The 23,577-nt window shown below is 43.6% G+C and overlaps 2 protein-coding genes across 4 annotated transcripts in view; both read right to left on the bottom strand.

The window, feature by feature from the left end:
* The window catches only part of LLGL2 (LLGL scribble cell polarity complex component 2), a 68,146-nt gene extending 47,510 nt beyond the window's left edge, over positions 1-20,636 (bottom strand). For 2 of the 3 annotated variants that reach the window (XM_080993633.1, XM_080993634.1), the window contains exons 1-2: positions 20,495-20,636; positions 6,212-6,315 (exon numbers count right to left, since the gene is read on the bottom strand). In XM_080993633.1, the coding sequence (XP_080849759.1) occupies positions 6,212-6,286 (75 nt within the window). In that variant the 5' untranslated portion in view covers positions 6,287-6,315; positions 20,495-20,636. Of the gene's footprint in view, positions 1-6,211; positions 6,316-20,285; positions 20,328-20,494 lie in introns of those variants that run through there. The other variant, XM_080993635.1, reaches the window with a different exon arrangement.
* Positions 1-23,577, bottom strand: part of LOC308470549 (melanin-concentrating hormone receptor 1-like) — a 146,776-nt gene that overhangs the window by 42,661 nt on the left and 80,538 nt on the right. The gene's annotated exons all lie outside the window — the stretch shown is intronic.

Raw genomic sequence — 23,577 nt, 5'->3', positions numbered from 1 at the left:
GCTGACAGCAGATTCCCGCAAGGCACTCACTTGCCACAATGTTCCTTGCAATGGTCTGAATGGCAGAGGAATACTGCTCCCAGCAAACATGCCATTGTAAACAGGACAACAGAGCCAAATACAATCAAACCTCTGATGTCAAAGGTAATCCATTCCGGAAGACCCTTTGACTTTCAAAATGTTCAGCAACCGAGGCACGGCTTCCGATTGGTTGCAAGAGCCTCTTGCACTCAAGCAGAAGCCGCATAGCACGTTCTGCTTCCAAAAGTTGTTCAAAAACCGGAGCGTTTACTTCTGGGTTTTCAGTGTCCGGGGAGCCGAAACGTACGATAACGGAGGCATTCGGGAACTGAGGTTTGACTGTAAAAGCTGCAAGCAGAACTGCTCTTCAGGCAGCACACTGGATAGAGTCTTCCCACCAAAGGATATTCAGGACTGGCATTGAAAGTAAACAGTTTTGGCAAGTCCTTTCTAAGATAGCAGTTTATTTATTGAGAATCATCCAACAACCCTGAGATTAAGAGACTTGCGCTCTACCAATACAGCTATCCAGCTCAACAGAAAACAGATCAATATAAAACTGTTTTAACAAATTTGTGTGCCCACCTGTAACAGGGACACAATTTAAAGGGAAGAAACTAAACACAAAAGCGCCTAGCAAGCAACTCAAAATAAGAAGCCATTAAATGCCAGTATGTTCAGAGAAGTAAGGTGGGCTCAGAGCCTTGTTTTTAAAATTGGCACATGCTGGCATTTACTCTGGCAAATATTTGTAGACCTATAAAATTCAACCTCAACTCAAAAGCCATTGGGTGGTATTCAACTAGGTTTTACACAGAGCAGACCTACTGAAATGAATGCATCTAACTCAGTCATGCTCGTTAGGTTCAATGGGACTACTCTAGGTAAAACCACACATCATATAGGGCTTCTTTTCAAGTGCTTACATCTGCTTTGCTTTTATCTGCAGGAACGTCAAAATACCTCAACCTTAATAAAGCTGCAAAGAGAAACTCTGAAGGACTCCAGCCTGCCTCTCTGGCAGTGTGATGCTGCCCTACCTAGCAGCAGAAACCTATGACTAAGCAGCTCAGCCCATCAGCCAAGACTCCAGCCTGGAGCACAATACTTGCAGGCTGCTTCTGCTGGGCTTCTTGCAATGCGGAGTTGTAGCCCCAAAACATCTGGAGGGCCGAGTTTCGGGGTGCCTGTTTTAAATGAAGGTTGGACAGCACTCCAGATTGCCAGCACTGCAAGTGTATGAAAATAAAATGCTGGCTTTTAGGAGCTGCATTAACAGGGTGTTTAATATGTCTCTTTTATTTTTAAAGACGACCTGAAAGTCAGCAGGTTTTAAGACTTGTCTTTAGAATAGAAAATAAAGGGGGGGAGGCAGAGAATGTTGGAGGGGCTAGATTTTGGTTCGAAGTGGGAAATGGCCTCAACAGGACTACCATTGCAGCTGGAAGGGCAAGAGGTCATGCCATTTGGGGCGGGAGGGGGGAGGTTCAGTTTCAAAGCATTCCTTCCCTGCTGCAGTAGTAATACATGGGAACCACAGTCAGAGAATCCACCAATCCTAACCCTTGGATCTGATGCAATTCGAAAGGCTTGGAGGCTCAATGTTACACTGTGCATCTGTGGAAAACCACCAAGAGCTTGTTCCCATGTGATACTTAAAACAATATGAATTCTTAAGTGTTCGAAGCGCTTCACGGCACGATCCAGTTTTAAAACTTAATAAAAAAACAATAACTATACACGTCTGTATTATTATCCCCTGTATTGCAGATGCAGGGACTGAAGCCAAGAGAGCAGCTTGCCTAAAGCCACTTTGTGAGTTCCTAGCAGAGGCAAGATTTGAACCGGGGACTTTCCAATTCACAGCTCAGTCTCTTGGAGCACCCGCACCTCCATCCCAAAGGTTCTTGGATATAGGTGTCATAGCTCCCTCGCTGCCATCATAAACCCCAGTCCTTATTGTACAGCCTTTATCTACTGTCCAGCAGGAGGAGGGTTAAAAATATTTTTAAAAACGGGGCGTGGGGGGTGTTGAAATAAGAGAGAAGACACCACTAGAAGAGCCACTCTGTGAAATAATGATATAAGGAGCATTGCCCCTTACTAATGGTTTCAGATCTGAAAAGTAATGTCTTTACTAAAGTATACAGTGGTACCTCGGGTTACATACGCTTCAGGTTACATACGCTTCAGGTAACAGACTCCGCTAACCCAGAAATATTACCTCGGGTTAAGAACTTTGCTTCAGGATGAGAACAGAAATCGTGCTCTGGCGGCACGGCGGCAGCGGGAGGCCCCATTAGCTAAAGCGGTGCTTCAGGTTAAGAACAGTTTCAGGTTAAGAATGGACCTCCAGAACGAATTAAGTACTTAACCCGAGGTACCACAGTACTGTTTTCCTTACACTTGCTCAGGATTTCTCCTCCCCAGTCCACCCCCACCCCCTACAAACTTTGTGCTATGCACCACCTCTTTCCTTCCCTCCACAATTCTATTATTACACTATTTCAAAACCAGGGCGGAGTGCCTAATCCAGCATGGGTGGCACTTGAAATTGTACGCAGAGAGCAGACACCTTGCAAGAAGGAACTGTTGAAATACTGGGGAATTTATTCTCGGGATAAGCCAAACCAGGTTGCCTGACCCCTGCAATGTTGGATTTGTTGAACTATTGAACCGCCCAACAGTTAAGTGCTGTGCAAGGGAAAATTCCAACTAGCTTTTGTCTCTCCGTTCAGAAGCCAAGGGTTACCAATAATATGTCCTCTTCCCCTGACAAAGGGTGAACCAACAGACTACGCAGTCACAAGGGATGCAGAGGAGAGGCAAGGAGGCAAAGACACCAGCACCAAACACCTGCTTCTATTACAGCTGATTTGTCTCCCTCCGCAGGAGCCACTTTGAGGGCTACAGCTGAAAAGCAGAATCTACAATCAGGAAGTTCTGTTTTCCATTCTGTTCTGTAGACAAATACGCCATAGAGTCTGACAACTTCTTTTCTTATTTTTAAGAAGCCAAAATTGCACTCAGTAAGTTATCACTTCCCTTGTCATGCTATTCAATATACACAGACAGAGAAACTGCTTTTGATGTACTGCATGAACAAAAGTCCCAGAAGGGGGGTGGGAAATCCCAGAAACAATTAAGAACAGCTTGTGGCTATAACCACACACTGCACTGACAGCCACATCTACAAGTTCAGCCTTTGCAGGTGCAGTAGAGCAGTGGAAACCCAGTGTTTCCATACCAGCCAAGATTTTATACCGGCTTCCCAGCCAACCTGGAAAATAATAATAATTCTAGAACTGAGCAAGGACAGAACTGCTTAGACAATGTACATGCATGCTCACACAAAAGTTGCCAGCATTGTGTCACTACTAATGAGTCATCAAGGGCATGGATTTGACTTAGAAATGCCATGAATTTGGCTGTGCTACGTGGGTGGATGAGATTTCACAGCAAAGGAGGGGTAGACAGAGCATTCCAGCAGTTTAGGATAGAAGGTTTCTATCATTAGAGTAGGATAGACTTACGCTGGTACAGGAAGAGGCACAAGCCTTAGAAATGGTTGGTTTAATTATGAAAGGCGCCATTTCCTGTCTTAAAAGCCCCACACATGAACTATGCACCCCAAAGTAAACATCCCTAATTACACCTCAACCTCCCATTTGTACAATAGCTTCAATGTGTTAACTCTAGGTAAAAGTTAATTGAATGTAACCTATAGTAAAAAAAGGGGGGGAATGAGACAAGAAAAAGGTTTCTAAGCAATGTGCATGTGCGCGCACACAAATCTTGCCAATTAAAAATGGAAAGAGCGGTTTCTCATCATGAAGAAGGTTTGATAAACTCATTGAGAAAGTGGCATTCTACTGAGTCATTACTGAATTACTCCACACAGTGAGCTGAACATATCACTAAGATTGTAGTTAATGGGCTTTTCTACCACCTTCACTAAGACGCTGAAAATTTGAATATTAGATTTAATATGCTTTAAATTACCGGGTTCTGGAACTTTTCCCATTAAAATTCAATTAATCTGACAGTTTTACACTACCTACAAGGGTCCTTCACAAGCAAACACTCCATCTAGGCAGCACACCACCCAGAAAAACACTTTCCCATATGGAACACAAATAGTTAATTAAGAACAGGTAAGTTAGTACCTGCTCTGGAGATATGGGACTGAGTAAATGGTTAACTATGCAAGGCACTCCAGCACTGCAAAGTATTTAATCTTACCTTGAAAAACACTGGGAAGTCTATCACAGGCGAATGACACCAACATTATAAATTGTTCCCTCTTCCCATTTCATGCAGATTTTAAAAGGGGATATGTTCAAGTTGTACATGAATTGCAAGCATCTGGCTTTTTATTTTTTTTAAAGCAAGCTGTCTGTTTTTCCTGCCACCAGATCTTATTGCTTTGGCGAATATACGCAACATACACCAGAGAAATTGAGAATAGATTAACAGGACAACTGATGAAAATGTAATGTTTGCGGATTTCAGTTTAAGCAGTAGGGCAGGGGTCAGCAAACTTTTTCAGCAGGGTGCCGGTCCACTGTCCCTCAGAACTTGTGGGGGGCCAGACTATATTTTTTTTGGGGGGGTGATGAACGAATTCCTATGCCCCGCAAATAACCCAGAGATGAATCTTTAATAAAAGCACACATTCTACTCATGTAAAAACACCAGGCAGGGCCCACAAATAACCCAGAGATGCATTTTAAATAAAAGCGTTTTAAATACTCATGTCAAAACACAGTGATTCCCGGACTGTCCGCGGGCTGGATTTAGAAGGCAATTGGGTTGGATCCAGCCCCCAGGCCTTAGTTTGCCTACCCATGCAGTAGAGCAATATGAAAAAAGGGCCTAAACAGGACACACTTCCTACAGACCTAGTTCACACTTTAGCAGATCAAAGTGTGAACAGCACTCCTAGGATAATGGCAAATGGGGTTCAGATGTCAACAATGAACCTTTTAATGTGCTGATTCTGGTTACTGTCCAGGATTTCCAAGGTGGGCTATTCATGGGTGTTATTTAGATTATAGTTTCAACGCATGAAAAAACACACACGCTCCAACACAGAAGTGTCTCAAGTTACCATTCCCAAAATGGAAAAAAAGCAAAGCTTCAACCTCTTAAAAGCTAGGAGTGCTTTGGTGTGGCATCCAACTGAGCAATCAAGTCATCTTAGCTGCCCCCAGCATTTACAAAATACAAGCAGCAATCATGTCCAGCTATGGTTCCCACTGCTAAACATGGCAATCAAGCCCTACATACCCTTCCTCCTGTTCCCCCCCCCCAACACCATCCTTTTATCCACATGACACTCCTTTTCATGAATGCCAAGGTGTGGAAATTACTACTTGCGCACTTGCAAAACACACACACACACCAATAAACCACCCGTAAAAGAGTTTGCAGGATACGGTACGCACCACACAAATTCTATAATTTTTTTACTACATCTGAGCCGATAGTTACACCACTTTGCGATGGAAGATTAGAAGCAGCAAAACGTTAGCTGAAGGTCAAGCTTCTGTACATCCTAACAGAGATCCGTTTACTGTTACCGTGGTTTAGCAATTAAAGCGCTGGCTCATAACACACCTGCTGCCAAAGGAAGAACACAACACACAGCACTTTTTCACAGTTTTTACCTCAGCAATCGGCAGCACACAGAGACTGATTTTAAGCTTTTAAAAAAAGCATATTCTAACACTCCTCCCAACCACATCCAAGCATACGGAAGTGCATGTAAGCCCGAGAATTGTACACAGCCCCATACGTGTTTATTTAATGGCAGTGCTATAACCAAACCAAAATAGCTCCCATTTAACTCCTCAAAGGAGAAAATACTGCTAAACAAGAGATAAAGGCCCTCTCTGCCTTAATAAATAAATAAATAAAAGCCACAGGATCTGAACGTCCATCTGGAACTCAGGAAATAATTTGTTAGCTTAAGGCACATACATACATAAAAAGGACATTGTTGGCAAGCCCCGCACCAGTTTAACAAATATTTGTTTAGTCGTATGCTCTGTGCTAACCTGAAGGCCGAGGAAGGATTGTCCCACACAACGCCAAGTGATCCTACACCTTCAAGCCTGCCTAGGCAGGCTGCTCTTTAAAAGCGTTCATACTAGTTTCCACTTAGGCTGCATTCAGGGCCAAAACTTACCTTGTTAAACTGGAAAAGGTCACGCTTGAGCCTCTCTCTTATTGGGTCATGTCCAGGTCTCAAAAATCTTCTCATTTTCCTCTTTAACCGCTTGGCCCCTAAACCTAAGGAAGAACAAGAAGATTTGATAAGGATCACGTGCAACCTACCTAGAACATTCCACACGAGGAAAACTGAAATAACTTGCATATTTCAGGTCGATTTTCTCTGACTAGAAGTGGAAAAGAGAGCGCACCAGAAGTCGGGCAACAGTTGAGAGATAACACAGCAGATAAGCATTTTAAAAGATCAATTCTAGAGACTCTCCCAGCTTCCCAGATTGGTTGGCAACCCTGACTGGGATCTGTTTTCACACCAGTCTCATATTAAATGAACGAGGGGGAGAGAGGAAGAGGGAGTTCAACTATTCTCATGAGACTAAAGAGAATTAAGTTTTTTCTGTGTCAAAAGAAACAGCAGTGTCGCATGCCCAAAACTACAACATTACGTTGTTCAGCGTTATTTATTCCAAAGTTGCACTATCCTGGTACATAGAAATTGCTAAGCATAAGAACAACCTGCCAGATCAAGCCATCTAGTCCAGCACCCTGTTGTCACAGTGGCCAACCAGGGTATATAAACCAGGATTAGGATCCACACTCAACCCGTAAGCAGCAAGTGAAAAGGGTAGGAAAGGAGTGAGGAACCGAAATCTAGTGCTTGGGACTCCCTCTTGGCCACAGCCAAACCACAGCCCTTACTGAGTCTGCTTCATGACCTCCTTAAGTGGTTGTATGTGACTGGAGTATGAACCAGGGTTAGAGAAATGTGTGTGCATGCAGAAGCCTCTTGCACCTGCATGGGTGGAATGTAGCCTACTACAGTGGTACCTTGGGTTACATATGCTTCAGGTTACATGTGCTTCAGGTTACAGACTCCGCTAACCCAGAAATAGTACCTCGGGTTAAGAACTTTGCTTCAGGATGAGAACAGAAATTGTGCTCTGTCGGCGCGGCAGCAGCAGGAGGCCCCATTGGTGCTTCCGGTTAAGAACAGTTTCAGGTTAAGAACGGACCTCCGGAATGAATAAAGTACTTAACCCGAGGTACCACTGTATATTAAAGTAACATCCACCTGCATTGCTCCACCTACTTTTGCCTCTGGCCCCACCCACCACTGGTTGCCCAGGAGGGAGTGAGACCCCTCAGGATGAAAAAGGTTCCCCTTCCCTAAGGGACAGAAAACATCACCCAGCTTTATCTACACCAGTGGTGTCCAAACTTCTTTCAAAGAGGGCCTGATCTGATGAAGTGAAGGGCTGTGAGGGCCGACCAAAGTTGCCGACCTTTTTAAGATTGAAGATGTTCAGCTTTTTTATGAAGTTGTGGAACGTTTTTTAGGATTGAAGTTGTGGAGGGGTTTTTTGGGAATTTTAACCCAGGAAATAAACTGCCACAGGGGCCGGATTAAACCGACCAGTGGGCGGCATTAGGCCCCCGAAACGGACTTTGGACATGCCTGATCTACCCCGACCCTTTTGTTAAATATATAAAGAATAACGTTCTTGAGAACTGCATACTTTGGGACTTCCAACATCGTGCCCAGAAGAGTTCTGGAGAACTTGAAAGCTTGCTCACTATCTTGTCAAATTGTGAAGGTCTTAATCAAAATACTAATAAAATCAATAGCCTATTGTAAGTTCTTATTTTTTTCTCCCTAGTGGACCAACACAACTACCTAGAATTTTTGTAATGTTGAGTATGCAACCTGTGCTCAGAGACTTACTTTTGTCTAGTGGTATCTGGCTAGAATATCTGCATTTTCACAGAATATTTTGGGTGATTAGAGAAAGGTGTAGGTGAGGCCAGGGGCTGTGGCACATAAGGCACCACCAGTAAGAGACTATGCTCTGCTCAAGAGACACCAATTCTCTCTTTTGATCTCTTCAAAGGGGTTGTATTAATCCCTGACACTATGAAAGCCTGGAGGTTTTAGCTGAAATTCTAATTCAAAACAGGCACTTAGGTTCCAGTGAAATAATCTGTTGCTGCATGGAGGATTGAAGCCTTTATTAAAAATAAAGCAAATGGAAAGCAAGGCTTTCATTAAAGGAGCCGCTCTGCCAAATTATGGGGAACACACAGTCGTAGATGCAGTTGTACACATTACATGGATGCTTTCTACAGCGGTTGCACGTGGGAGTCTTCCCGGTGTTACAGCGCTGAGAAAAATGTTCAGCGGTCCTTGGTTGATGCATCAAGATCTGGTGTGGAGACAGGTTAATTGTTAATCTGTTTCTACAAAAAACCACAAACGCTTAAACTAGCAACTGCCATGGAAGATGCAACAGCCTTAAGGTATTTTGCACCTCTGCAGATACCGCTGCTCAATGCCTCTGCAAAAGCTAATAAAAGATGGTAAATACAGGAATAACCCAAAGCAACTGAGCTAACAATAGCATTTGGAGCAGGAAATGCAAAGCCAAGAGTTCAACTACCTTCACTCACAAAACAAGGTGTGAAAAACATTAAGCCTTGGAAGAAAGCAGTTTAAGAAGGGCAAGGCCTGGGAACTTGGAGAAATACAAGATGAATAGACATGTTTTAGGAAAAGGTGTTATGTTGGAGGGAAGGAAAAGGAAGATCCAGTAGAGCAGAAGGATATCTGCAGTTTCACTTAGAAAATTTTGCATACAAACGATGGCTGGTATACCACCCATCTTGCCATGTATATTTTGGGCAGCAGCTGTATCCAATTATTCTTGAGCTGTTTTTGGACCACCTTTGTATCTCACAATAGCAAATGATAACAACTTTAAGGCTCTCAGCCACAGCAATAAGCCCATGTGGCCCCCAACAGAAAAAAGGTTCCCCACCGCTGCTGTGGACAATCATTGCAGGGAACATGTTTTCTATGTGCAACACATATTGGATAAGTTTTCCCCAGTTCTATCAAGCCACATATGTGTTCTTTAGGCTGAAGTGAGAACATGAAAAAGACACTGCTGAATTGGGCCAGTGGCCCATCTAGTCCAGCAGCCTGTTTTTAGAGTGGCCGACAACCTGATACCTTATGGGAACCAGACAAGGAGGACTTGAGGCACAACAGTACTCTCCCCCATTCTGCGGTGTCAGCAAGTGGTATTCAGAAGCATACAGTTTCCAAAAGTAGGAGGAGAACATAGCCATTATTACTAATAACCATTGGATATGAACTTAGGAGGGTTTGGGTTTTTTAATGCGGAACATACAAAGCTGCTTTCTAATAAGAGTCAGATTATCAGTCCCTCTCACCCAGTCTCACCTACCCTGACTGAGAAGAGATCTCAGTCTGGACAGCCATGTCATTAACTGGGACCTGAACCTAGGACCCTCATTAAAAGGTAAAGGTAAAGGGACCCCTGACCATTAGGTCCAGTCGTGACCGACTCTGGGGTTGCGGCGCGCATCTCGCTTTATTGGCCGAGGGAGCCGGTGTACAGCTTTCGGGTCACGTGGCCAGAAGGGTCATGTGGCCAGAAGCTTCTGGCGAACCAGAGCAGCGCACGGAAACTCCATTTACCTTCCTGCCATAGCAGTACCTATTTATCTATTTGCACTTTGACGTGCTTTCGAACTGCTAGGTTGGCAGGAGCAGGGACCGAGCAACGGGAGCTCACCCCGTCGCGGGGATTCGAACCGCCGACCTTCTGATCGTTAAGCCCTAGGCTCTGTGGTTTAACCCACAGCGCCACCCATGTCCCACAAGGACCCTCATTATTATTGCTTTATTATTTATTGAATTTATATCACCCTTCATCTGAAGATCTCAGGACTGTTCACAATACAAAAATACAGGACAAAAGCACAAACACCACCCCACACACATAAAAGCAATAACGTAAGAAATTAAGGTGGTCTGCCAAGGAGCAAATCAACTGGAACAGTAGTCAGTGGCAGACCACAGGTAAGAATTTCAGCTTTACCCCTGCAGATGCATCTAACAGTTGTTCAACTTTAGACTGTAAGACCCTTTTGAATTTTGAGTGGAAAGGTAGACCATAAAGGCTTAAAGCAAGAACAAGTTAAGTTGCCTCTCAGTATGCTGCTTTGGTACCAGGTAATTTAGCCAAACAGGGCAATGTGAAAATACAAGGATTCTCATAAATCAGCACAGTATTCTACCAAGCATGAAATGTTCAGTTTTAGAAATGAGTCCCATATATTTGCAAACGTAACCATATTACTTATAGTATGACTTAGAAGCAGCAAACAATTTACTGTTTTGTACTGAGGGGCACCATAAAGGTCGCTACCCTGGGGAGGCCACTCATCACACACACTCCAATATGAAATTCTTGGACTACAGCAAAGGTCTTAGCAGCTGGGGATGTTTCTATTACTTTATGCTTATATAAACAAGTGGGCTCATTCTCTCTGCATTCCAACCAGTAATGAGGTTGCCCCCCCCCTGCATGTCATAAATCAAACTATTCCCTCATGAGTTTTGCCACTACACAAGAGTGAAGGATAGATAGCCAAATTAAGGGACAGAAGTTGCAAGGTGAACATATTTTACACCCAACTAGCATGATCTGTAGCAGAAGGGATGCAGCTCAGTAGCACGCAAAGGGGACCAAAGTTTAATTCCTGGCATCTCCAGGTATGGTTGGGAAAGATTTGTGCCTGAAACCGTGGAGAGCTGCTGCAAATCAGTAGACGATACTGAGTTAGATAGACCAACGATCTGATTTGATACACAGGCAGCTTCCCATGTAGAAAACTACCAATTCCAGCTAATTCAGTATTTGCCACACAGCTGCACTTCTTACCTTCTAGACCAGCCTTTCTGAACCTTGGCTCCCCCAACGTTGTTGAACTATAACTCCCTTCACTCCTTGCTAGCAGGACCAGTAGTCAGGGATGATGGGAGTTGTAGTCCAAAAACATCTGGGGACCCAAGGTTGAGAAAGGCTGCTCCAGACTGTACAAAAGAAGAAGAACAAATTAGTAAAACTGAATACAACTGGATCTATTCCCCCTTCTTGTAACAAATTCTTCAATGTCTCCATATACAAGCATTGGCGTTAGGGTGTGCAGCCGATGTGCACCAGTTTAGTGAATAGAGACTGAGTAAGCTTTCTTCTCCTAAATTATTAACACCCAATACTCCATACTTATCTATGGAAAGAACAGTACATTCACACATTTTACTGTGACAGAAGAATTTAGGATAGGGAGGAAGAACTTATGGCTTTCCAGATCTTGTTGGATGACAACTTTCACCACTGGCCATGGAGCTGCTGGAAGTTGAGTCCACCAATATCTGCAGGTCCACAGGTTTCCCATCCCTAATTTAGAAGACTTCTTTTGTAGAAGCATGTGACAGATATGCTCGCGGGTAGGCATCAAAGCAGGACCATTCAGCAGATGGGAGTGAAAACAATCACCTATCTAGCAAGCTCTAATGGTTAATATGTCAGACTAGGACTTGGGAAACCCAAGTTAGATCCTACCTCAGCCATAAAGATCTCATCTTGGGCAAGTAACTATTTCATCATAACCTTTCCCATGTATAACCAACCAACAATCCAAATATTCAGACACTGGGATGCCGCCCATAAGCAATCCATTTGATAATTTCCAAGGCATGACTATTCAATATGTCCCTCAACAATAGCCCAATGCTGCTTGAAAAACCAACCACCTGGATGCCACTTGGCAGAAATGTATGGTATAATTTTCATGAGTTCTTTTCACTTTCCACTTCCTCCAAGCTGGGAGTTGTACGGACTTTCCACTTCAGGAAAGTAACCCTCAGGCCTTGAGCAAATTATTTCACAGACTTCACAACCCATTTTGTGGCTTCTTAACCTCTGAGTATTGAGATACCAAGACGAGCAAAAACTGCAACTATCTGGTGCATTAGTTTGACAGGGCAAGGAGCGCTTGGTAAAGACAATTAGCAAAAAAGGTGTGAAGGAAAGAGTGCCCAGTTGTCTGCCATGGAAACTTTTGCAAGAAGGAAAACAACAGAGAGAGGAAAAGAGGGAAGGAAGTAGTAAATAAAGTAAGATGCTCATAAATGTGGTTTATGTGGTCAAATTACACTTAACCTCCATTGTCACAAACAGACAGGAGAGAAATGCGATGCTTTCAACATAATGCTAAAATGAACGAACGACTAGATTTCTTGTTCCAGTCTTGGGAAATGATTTACCCTCCAATACACCCAACTACAAAACTGAAAGTTCATGCAGAAGACTGCGCCCTTTTTGACTTCCTTTTGACTTAAAACGATTTTTACAAACATTGATGATACAATACACACAATATCCACAAAATCAACTTCTATTTCTTCATCAGCTGTGGATGGAATAGGGCTGTGATGGACTGAGGATGAAACCAACGCATAGAAAACAACATATACATTTTGGAAAAGTCTTCAGTGGTGGAGAAACCCCAACATACTGGATCCCAACCAATTTCTTTGCTTCCTCAATTCCACAGAGCACAATTCAGGGCACACACAGTTTGAACAATAAAGCTTATAGAACAGCCTTTGAGACAAATTTCTTCACTGGTCACAACCATCCTCAGCATTAGGGCTGGACGATGTTAGGTTTTCAACACTGATGTATCACCAGCCAAACATCGTGGTTTTGTGATCCACTATGATGTTGAAACAAGTTGCATTGGCCCCAGCTGGCGGAGTGCAGTGTAAAACTGCCTCTGCTCTCAATGTGGAAGCTGAGGAGGCACATTCACTCTAGCGCCTCATGGGCCAATGCTGCTGGAAAAGACATCAGCCTCACCTGCAGAGCACATTCTGGACCCAGACCACCATTACCAAGAAGGCCCTCTCACCTTTTACCATCTGCCTCATCTCCTAAGGTGAGGAAACACAGAAGGGGGTCTCAGACAATTTGCAAATGCACTACCTGGCAGATTCGCAGAAGACCTTTAAAATACTGGGCTGAAACATCAAGAGTGCTGTAGCACCTTGAAGATAACACAGTTACTGTGCATAAGCTTTGGCGAGTCCAAGGTAATTTTTAATGCACCATGCTAACACAATTGACCTTCAGGAGTTTGCCCTAGGTTGACATTTTAACCAGTTGTGCAGTGCCAATTAGCGGTTTGTATATTGCAACTTTTGTTATGCTTTTCACAGCCCTGCTCCAAGCAAAAGCAGAACATATAAAGGGTCCTGATACATAAGACCAAAAGATTGACTGGTGCATCCTTCTGTTCTAGTAGCAGTCAACCAGATGCCCCTGGGAACCTCACAAGCAGGATATGTGTGTAAGAGCACTATCCTGGCTCATGGATAACTCAGCTGGTTAGAGCATGGTGCTGGTAACACCACGGTCATAGGTTCGATCCCCATATGGGACATATACATATTCCTGCATTGCCAGGGGTTGGACTGGATGATCCTCAGGGTCCCTTCCAACTCAACAATTCTACGATTCCATGATCCCCAGCAACTGGCACTCAGAGAAGTAGTGCTTCTTATGTAAAAGGCACCACACAGCCATCATGACAAATAGCCATTGGTAACCTGGTCTTCCATGAATTCATCTGTTGGTTCTTTTTGAAGCCATCACAGTTGGTGGCCACCATTATATAATGTGGGAGTGGCCACCATCATTTAATATGCTGTTACCTGAATCTTCTAATATTTAGCATAAATAGATGACCCTGGGTTCTAGTGCTAAGAGAGATGGAGCGGGGGGTGTGTGTGAAAACTCCCCCTCTACCCACTTTCTTCAAACGATGCATAATTTTATCCGTGAAAATCTTTTGTGGCAGTGGCATAAGCATCCAAAGTACTGCAAAGCTGCCAAATACTTACTTGACACAGCTGAAGTGGCCAATAGGTTTCGAGAAATGTATAATTTCACACTGCTGACTCAAATGGATGAAAGAGTACCCCATCACAGAACAAGTATGTTCAAGTGGTTTTTCCCCTCTGAGGCCTCTTAGAAGGATATAAAGATGTGAGTGTTTTCAAGGCTGTTTTGATTAAAGGGACGTAGAACATTAGGGATGATGATTAACCTCAGCCAACTTCAACAATTTAAGTACATTACTTCTAAAGGTTTAATTTGGAAAATAATCCTATGATTGAACAGCCCTGGCCCTCTTCTTACTGGCTATTGTCAGCCACGTGACAAGTTATAAAGACAGTCAACAGCAGTGGTTCAGTGTGTATGAAAAAAAGAGACAGAGAGACATACATCATGGCATGCTTCTTTCTTTCTTTCTCTCTCTCTCTCTTTCTCTTAAAGTAACTTTCGATAAATGCTGTCTCCAAAAATCTAAACAACAGGAAAGGTATAGGAAGAATAGTAACCCATCAGATTGCAAAGATGCTCTTTTCATTTTGGTCCACATGGTTGGTCTATAAGATTGGTCTATAAGATTCAGGTGTATTTGCTAGGGTGTTTTTTTACCATGAGAGTACTAAAATGAAGGAAATGAAGCCAAGGTGCCAGGTATATCTCAGGGCCAAATTACATGCTGCATAGTTGTGGGTTCCTTTAAAAACAACAGCAGCAACTGAGGTTGCCATCAGAAATTGAAGAGCAGCAGTAAAAGGAGCCGATTACCCCTTTCCACCATTTCTGCATCCCCAACAAACTCCTTTCCCACGCAGCCCTGCTCTCAATCAGAGGATTAGGCGGAAAGGGAAAAGATAAAGTAGAATATGCCTGGTTTGGGCCACAGATGCATAAGAAATTTCATTATGGCGCCCAGAATATGAAGCACTCAGTTAGCCATGTATGTCGAGTAGCCCAGCTGCTGGTAGCAGAGATACAGGCTTGACAAGTGATCAAGAGAGAGACTTATGCCCCTCCCTGCAGCTATGGTATTCAGTAAGCAATGCAGGCTTACAACAGACCTATTCAACAAGACCAGAAAATGTGTTAATCAGTTCTCATCATAGCAGGCAACTTTCAGATTTGAAAATAAGGGATCAGCAGCCTCACCTGTCCCGGGGACAGTCTACGGGATATCTATCAATCCGGGATAGCAGCAGGAAGCAGCAGGAAACGGTGATGGAATAAGGGAATTTCCCACAAAAAAAGGGAAGGTTGACAGTTTTGGTTCTCATAACAAGAGCAAATGTTGTTATCCTATCACTTTCATTAAAACAGGTCTCTGATTGATACAATATGCAAGACTCTTCAGTTAGGAAGTGGTTTATCCTGTCTTAAATGGAAGGGTAATCTGCATGTTTAAGACTTTTGTTCTGTGCCATCCCCAACCCACCAGACTTACTTCTGGCCATTAAGGAAGACCTGTGAATATTATTTAAAACGTCATCACTGAACTCCCCTGCAGTGACAGAACTAAAATACTCCATATTTTGTAGCCTCTTAACAAACCTCTGATCCTGAGGTATTGCAGTTAACAAGTTTCCTGCCTCTAAACTAAAGAGCCCAAAATCAAATCTGAAAAGAACAGAGATATGTGCAGCTGGCAAAAAGTCAAAGAGAAATTAATGCAGACTGACAAGGTGACAAGTTAAGCCAATTATTCCAAGTAGAATTTAAACAGAATGTTTGAATAAAATGTTGCAGTGACAAGTCTTCAGGAACCTCAGAGCAGCTTTTGAAAAGTGGGTTTATCCATGCATACTTGAGAACTCTCCAAAATTTGTTTCCACTTTAGTTAATTTTGAGAAAACTAGGCAAAATCACATTTAAAATTATAATCATATGCCTATACATAATCAGGAAGGAACACTGAAAAGCATCAAACCCAGAACTATTTTTCTAGAAAAAGAGCTGCCAAAACTCACCATGAACGCCTCCCTTGTTCTCTTATAATGGCGCCCACCTGAGAGGTGTCAGAACTGAGTTCCAGCTAGTTCCAGCTGAAAAAAAGCCCTGATCATATCTGAAAACATTTGGTGTATGTTCTACAGCACAGAGAGGGTTTCCATTCACTGCTATGAGGAATAAGGCTTGCAATTCTAAATATGGAATGTCCAGAAGGCAAGTTCCAAACTTGGTGGGATTTTCTTATTGAGTAAGCCTTTTTAGGACTGAGTTAGAAGATGCACAATCAACACAGGGTTTCTTTCCCTTTTACAGGTGACCCTTGAATTTTAAATCTGTACTGTGAGACCTGAAGAGATCAGATGTAAGATATGGGGAAATGACACACGGCTAAACGCAAATTTTATAGGAGACTAACTAACCACAAAGCAGCAATATTTCAGATTAACTCAAATTATCAACATAGCCTCAGTCAGACAGAGCATTCACCTTGCTGCAAATGTGACAAACTAAACAGCCAAGAAGATAGCCAGGTCATAGGACAGGATCCAGAACAGGCATAGGCAAACTCAGCCCTCCAGATGTTTTGGGACTACAACTCCCACCATCCCTGACCACTGGTCCTGTTAGCTAGGGATGATGGGAGTTGTAGTCCCAAAACATCTGGAGGGCCGAGTTGGCCTATGCCTGATCCAGAATATCCAGCGCTGCATGAACAGCATTCCACTCCCACAATAGAGCTTCCCCTTTCTTCTCTCTGCATGCTTCCAAAAACTGATCCAGAGGGACCCTTGACACTCTGAAGCAGATTTTGTGGGTGTGGGAGAGGCCTGCAGGCGACAGCAGAGGAAAGGGACATTCCATTGCACAAGAAGAAGTCTGTTGTGCAAGCGAACAGCAGCATTTGGAGTTCACACAAGCCATCTTATTTACAACCCTCAGAGCAAGATGACCAGATGATGTACTTCAGCTCCCATCAGTCTCAACCAGCATGGTCATAATGATAAGAGTTGTATTCCATTAACATCTAGAGGGCTACAGATTTCCCATCTCTGCAGCAGGGCATACCACTGAAGCACATCTGCATTCCATACAGAAGCAAGATTAGCCCAAAAAAACAACAGCAATAAAAGCATTGTGTTGCTTACTAAATTTATTACTATACATGCACCACCAAGTCATTTTATTGCCAGAAGCTAACTTCTCAATTCATAGTTGAGCTATACAAGACAGCAGTAAAAATCACACTGTAGATAATTCCACAATACCACATTTAAACTATGGAAGTTATACCACACTTAAGTTACTGCAGAGAATATAAATGAAAAAGGCAACAGTGGCAGTGAACATTCTTAAGATCACTTAATTAATCTTTTGAGTGATGTAATAGCCAGTATTTTCCACTTTATTTGATGCTGTACATGGCAATGACATTCCATGATAGTTGATTCATATTAGAGATAGAAAATACCACATATCACACAAAAATGTTCCCATAATCTTGCAAAAGAAGGTAGGGCTATCTTTCCTTTTAATCACCCAACTTACTTGGAAAAAGATTGTCCGTTTGGGACAAACTCGTTAACCATAAGCTTCAGAATGACAATTTTAAAATATACTATATGCTCCAGTGAGGCAGCTTCGGTGTTAATTCCTGTGAGAAGTATTTGCATAGGGAAGAGTCAGAGATATTTTTAAGTGTGATAGTACATGGAGTCTTCTGTGACCGAAAGCTGCTCACACGCCTCTGATGAAGCAATGGCAACTAGTTTCCATTGCTATTATACCATATATTAATGCCTGTAAGTCAGGGATGCAGCCTTCCAGATGTTTCTCAACCTACCATCAGCCCCAGTCAGCATGGTCAATGGTCAGGATGACGGAAGTTACAAGTGAAGTTCCCCAACTCTGCTGAAAGATTGTAAAAAGCGGCTCTCTGTTTACATTTGGTTGTATACCAATACTAGTTGTCATTCATCCTACAGGTTTGTCAAGTGCAATAATTGCTGATTTTTCCATCTGGAAGTATACCCTACTACACAGACCCTAAACATGTTTACTCAGAAAGCAATCCCATTATTGTAATTGCGTACGCTCAAGGGAACCAGGGATGGTCTGGGAACACCTGATGCCGCAGCAAAGCAGGAACAGACCTCAACAATAAACCACACAGAAGATCACATAGGAGCAGAATAAACATTATTAAAATTGTGCACACTCTGGACTACAAGTTCTCATTTAAGATGAAACCCACATATTAAATGTAATATTAGGCAGCAGCTGCTTGACCAGCTGCAGCTTGAGCACACCTGTGGCAAAATATATTTTAACAGAAGCTTCAACAATACATAGTACACCCTTGCTTCCTACACAGACCTTGAAAATGTAAACCACTTTAACAGCTCAAACTTGCTGCTCCTCATGAAACATTATGCTGTATAGGTGACTCTAGACTCTGAATATTAACACAAATTTCAACCATGAACAGCAGACAAGTAACCTCAAGGAACCACCCCCAGGTTCCAGTTTCAGGTTCCAGTCTTTCCAATACAATAGGCATGAACACCTACAGGGTCACCTGACCCACCTCCAAGAAAAAGATGACATGTTTCACTTCAGCAATAATACACCATTGTCTGAGCTTGGAATGAAAACCTGTTGAAAGACCATTAATAAGGCAACCTCAAAGAGATTTATTTAACAATGAAATTATTTCAAAGGGCTCCAATTTCCACTGAAAGAACTCAGATTTAATGAGACCCGGTAAGTTTTCCCAGCCTCCAAAGCAGTTACTATTTCAGGTTGAACAACTAGCAAGCCTTCATTGTTTGAAGAGACCAGCTTGTCTTAGAAGTTACACATGGAGTCCAAATTAAACTGGGAGGGGGAATAGGGCAGGAAGGGAGTTTCTCAGCTATAGAAGCCTAAACTGATCTGTTACTTATGTGCCTGGCCTTTGGAGAACACAACAAGGCTATTCTCAGTTGTGATACTTGACAAATACCTTTACTAGTTAGGGTGTGGTGTCCACTCATATTGCTAAAGACTGCATGGAGATTTCAGTTTGCCTCAAGCTTATCTGTAGGGGCATTCATTACCTCAGATGTCAGCAGTGTTTGGGGAACAAAGGGAAAATTTGGCTCAGTTCATGTGGTAATTTCAGTACCACAAACAGTTATCTAACACAATGAAGGGTTAGCCCATCAATGCGGGCTGATATTATCATACTTGCCCAAGGCTAACGCCAAATGCCCCAAAGCACACATACCACATTGCTCTGTAAGAGAGGATCTGCCATCTTGGATTTCCTCAGTGAAATCCCAGAGCCAACCTTTGGCCTATGCCAGGGATAGAGAGCATGTGGTCCATCAAACCCTGTTGGACTACAACTCACATCCTCCCTAACCACTGATTATGCTTGGGGCTGATATGTCAGAGTCCAACACATCAGAGGGACACATTTTCCCACTGAGTACTGACCCTATATAGGCTAATGGAGTGGTTCAGACAACTAACAGGCACCAAGATGCCAATTACCGGCCTATACCTCCTAGAGCTTATTATACTAAATTTCAGTCAACAGCGACATATTGACCTTCAAAGAAAAGGAAATGACGAGCAAGATTCGTCTTGACCTGCTACCAAAGAAATAAAAAGCCACCTGGAATCAACAATAGTCAGAGGGGAAATCAAGCCCCCTCACAGAGGTTTGCCAGCCTGCCATACTGTAGTCCCAGAGCACCTGTGCAAACAGCACAGCCTGCCAAAAAAGTATCAAGTACTTGAACAAAAGCAAACCTTTCTGAAATACCTCCAGCCAACAACCGACATAGCAAGGCAATGCTGACCAGGGGCATCGGAAGAACAACAGGAGTCCTAACAACTTACTGCTTGCTTCACCGGCGAAAATTCAAAACGAAAAACAAAAACCAGTTACCTGCCTCCCCAGGGCCAGATCTCAATGCTGGCAACCCCCCCCCCCAAAAAAAAACAATCCACAACTAACTGGGCCAAGGTAAAGTCCAAACTTCATCTACTACCCACAAAGACCCTCCTCCCCACACTTCTGGCAGACACCAGAAAAAGACCCCCCATAATTCTCAAGGCCAAGCGCGCCCAAAGTGATGCCCCCCTACACGTTTTCTCAGCCCATCGAGGGCACCCTTCCACCAACCCAATGCAACACCCCCGACCAGCTTTCACGCCCCCTAACCATCATACCAAAGAATCCCTCCGACGCCCGCCCTGCAAGGCACTCCCCGACCAGCCTTGCCCTTTCTTTCTAGGATCCATGACAAAGCTCAGAGCAGTCTCCTATTTGCTCACCTTCCAGCATGGAGTCCAAGCCTCAACTCCACCCAACGCCAGTCCAAGGGAGCTTCTCCCTCTCCCCCACCCCGGAAAGCACCCCCCCCCTTTACCTGGCGTCCCCGCCCCGCTTTCTTTGCCGCCTCGGCCCCGTCCCCCCGCCCAGGCCCCCAGCTCACCGGGGGGGGGGGGAGGGCCGCGTGCAGAGAAGCCAGGCTGAGCCTTACCGTGCAATGTCCCCCGACGCGCCCCAGCTCCTCCTTGCGCCGGCGCCGCCGCCACCTCTCCTTCCTGGATACCTCCAGCAGGGGGGGGGCGTGCCCGCCGGATATGCAAATCACAAAGGGGGCGTGGTGCATCCCTTTCTCTCCCCCCCCCCAACTCTGCCGCTCGTGAATAATTCATCGCGCTCACCGCTACCCGCCTAGCCAATCGGGAATCAGCAAACCTCTGCCTGCATTCTTTTCACTTTGCATCCGGCCAATAGCAATCGGCGCGAGAGAGGAGGGGGGATCGAGATCAAAGTAGGCTAATTCCAGTATGACTATCTTGGCTTCTTAAGACGCCGTGATCACGCCCCATATCCGCCGAGTTCTGGGCGCACCTATCTTGCTTTTTTCCGGTGGAGGAGAGACGGTGTGTAAGCAGGGGTACAAAGGGCATGAGCAAAGATAGGATTCTGGGTGCTGCTTTCCTGGTGCTAAATCGTAATTAAGGCTGCTCCCTTGATTCAGAGCAAGTAGGAGCTCCTGCGAAGAACAAAAACTCGAACGTGGCGCTTTTCCAGATTGCATTTCCTCCAATCTTGACTGCGTTTTCTTGTGTGTTGCTCTGGAGCAGGTGAGGGAGAGACAAGAGCGGATGGATTCGTATTCCAATCAGGAAAGAGATACCGGTCGCAAAAAAAGTAAAACAGCCGCTCAGTGCACACAGTAATTAGAACAGGACCGTACTACTGTTGTTGGACGGGATACCACTGGTAACTTGGATTTCGAATTAAAATTCTCAGCCTAGTCGTTGCCTCTTCCTTTAGGGAGATCCCTCCCCAAGCTGTATAATAAAGATTACCACCGTTAATTAGAGGTCTTGTTCTTACTAATATTCATGACAGTTCTGACTCTTGATCATGGCCAAATGTCTTTTGTTTCCTCTTATCTCTCTTTTCCACACACGATACTTGTGATAACTTCTAAAGGTGTTGCCCTGTTAACTCTGTTGCAGCAAGAACAGCAATCTGTGCCGCAATTGACGCCACAATATCATCTCCGAGTAGTCTTTAAGCTGCCACAAGGCTGTTTATAATATTTCTGATGGTAGTTGAGTTTATACTGCTTGCTGTGGTGGTGAGAGCAGCAGGCAGGATCTGATCAAGCGATAAAAACAAGCCACATCTTCTGCTTGTTTACGTTAAGAGCAATCATATTGAACAGTAGTATATTAAACTTGCGTCAGAGAATATCATGCTGTAGATTAAAGGTACTGTGTTCACAATTATGCTTGGAAGGGAGTCCTTTAAGAGGATCTGACCAGTTTCTTGCTATTGTCTCGGAAGGGGAAGCACTGACATGACAATTATTTCAATATATGCTTCTCTCAGTTACAGATAGGTAGCCGTGTTGGTCTGCCATAGTCAAAATAAAAAATATTCCTTCTAGTAGCACCTTAAAGACCAACTAAGTTAGTTCTTGGTATGAGCTTTCGTGTGCATGCACACTTCTTCAGATACACAGCTTCTCTCAGTAAGCCTGGTTGGAGCAGAAATAACAAACTGCACTGATTCAAATGACACATGTGCCACAGTTGTATACAGGCTGCTGATAGAGCCTGAACATGTTACTTGCTTTTTAAATGAGCACACATAAATGCATATTTGCAAGGCTAAACATGGTAGTAGTACTGTTAGGGCAGGATTTGGGGGCTGAGGTTTAAGGCCCCATTCAACAAAATAAGCAGGAGAGTCCCCACATACACAAACAGGGGTTATCTTGCCACATTTTGAAGTAAATTAAAACACATGCCCCCTCAGAAACCCCCTTCCAGAGAGTACCAGTGCTACCTTACATCTAAAGCAATAGTCACCAGCCTTTTGGGGTCTCTGAGTCACATTCAACCTGAGTAAAGTGTCATGGACCTCCCCTCCCCCCGCACTAACCAAGCACACACTGCAACCTGTTCTATTGGCTACAATAAAATGCTTCTTTCAAGGCTAATTTGAATGGGTGAAAGGGAAGAAGACCCCTGCAAGAAGGCCACTGTGGGCATATGTGCACCTACAGATGCAATATTGGCCATCCCTAATCAAAAGATGGGCTGCGTAAGAGCATTAAGTCCAGAGACTAAAATTGCCTAACTGCCCCAAAAGTAAATCACAAGGTTGCAAGTTTTGGAAAAGGAAGGCGTGATCTAAAGCAAAATTACTGATCTAGCAGTTGTGAAAGTGATCTTTTTTATTTGTAGTTGATAGTCTTTCAGCCCACAATAAAACACTCAACTTTCAAATATTATTCACCATTAACACAAACAAACAAGAAACCCAAAAGCCACGCTGCAGCAATCAAATTACTTTTGTTCATTGTTCTGTATTGCCCAAGCCAACTGGCTTATGATTGAGTTACGATGCCACAGATCAGAGGCTGGAGGCTGTTCTGTGCATCAGCAAAACTAGGGCTAAACAGCAGAAAAAGAAAACAACAACAAGTGAACAGATTTAGTTTCAGCTGAATGACAAAGATTGTGAATTCAGCCTCAGGGGATTTTCTGTAGCTTTCATCTTGGTTTTCCCCCTCCAGCAAACAACTCTGGTACTGTGAAGCCTGGCTACAAGGAAGGCTGAAACTGAGTCACCTTGCCACACACACCTTTTTGTGACACGGTTCAGATAACAACACATTATTAAGCAGCAAGTAACTGGAAGCTCCAGAATTGCTACTTATTTTTTTCTCTATTCTTTTCCTGGTTTCATCAGAATTTTGGTCCATATATCCCTGAAGGCAGGCAAATGTCATTCTGTCACCAAAACAAGGGAGATTAGCATTTGGGTTGGTAAGACACAATGATGTTAGTGGCTCCTGCTGGACTGGCTGCAAAAAATGGCAGTCCTTCTGGCATATTTTAAGGTAGATGGTTTTGTATTTTCGTACTGTACTGTCGGGAAATCATTCCCTGATCAGCCAAGTATAATGGGTGGCTCTCAGACAGGGATAAAATAATGAAAATGGACTGGATGAGTGGCAGAAATGTAGTGCTTATTGTCTCCCAACAATTTTGTATAAAACTCTCTGCTGGCATGAAAAAAACATAAGTTTGGGAC

Source organism: Podarcis pityusensis (assembly GCF_964106645.2).
Source record: "Podarcis pityusensis genome assembly, chromosome: 2".
NCBI classification, from domain to species: Eukaryota; Metazoa; Chordata; class Lepidosauria; order Squamata; family Lacertidae; genus Podarcis; species Podarcis pityusensis.
Note: the sequence above shows the minus strand (reverse complement) of the source record. Positions and strands in the feature narration are given on the sequence as shown.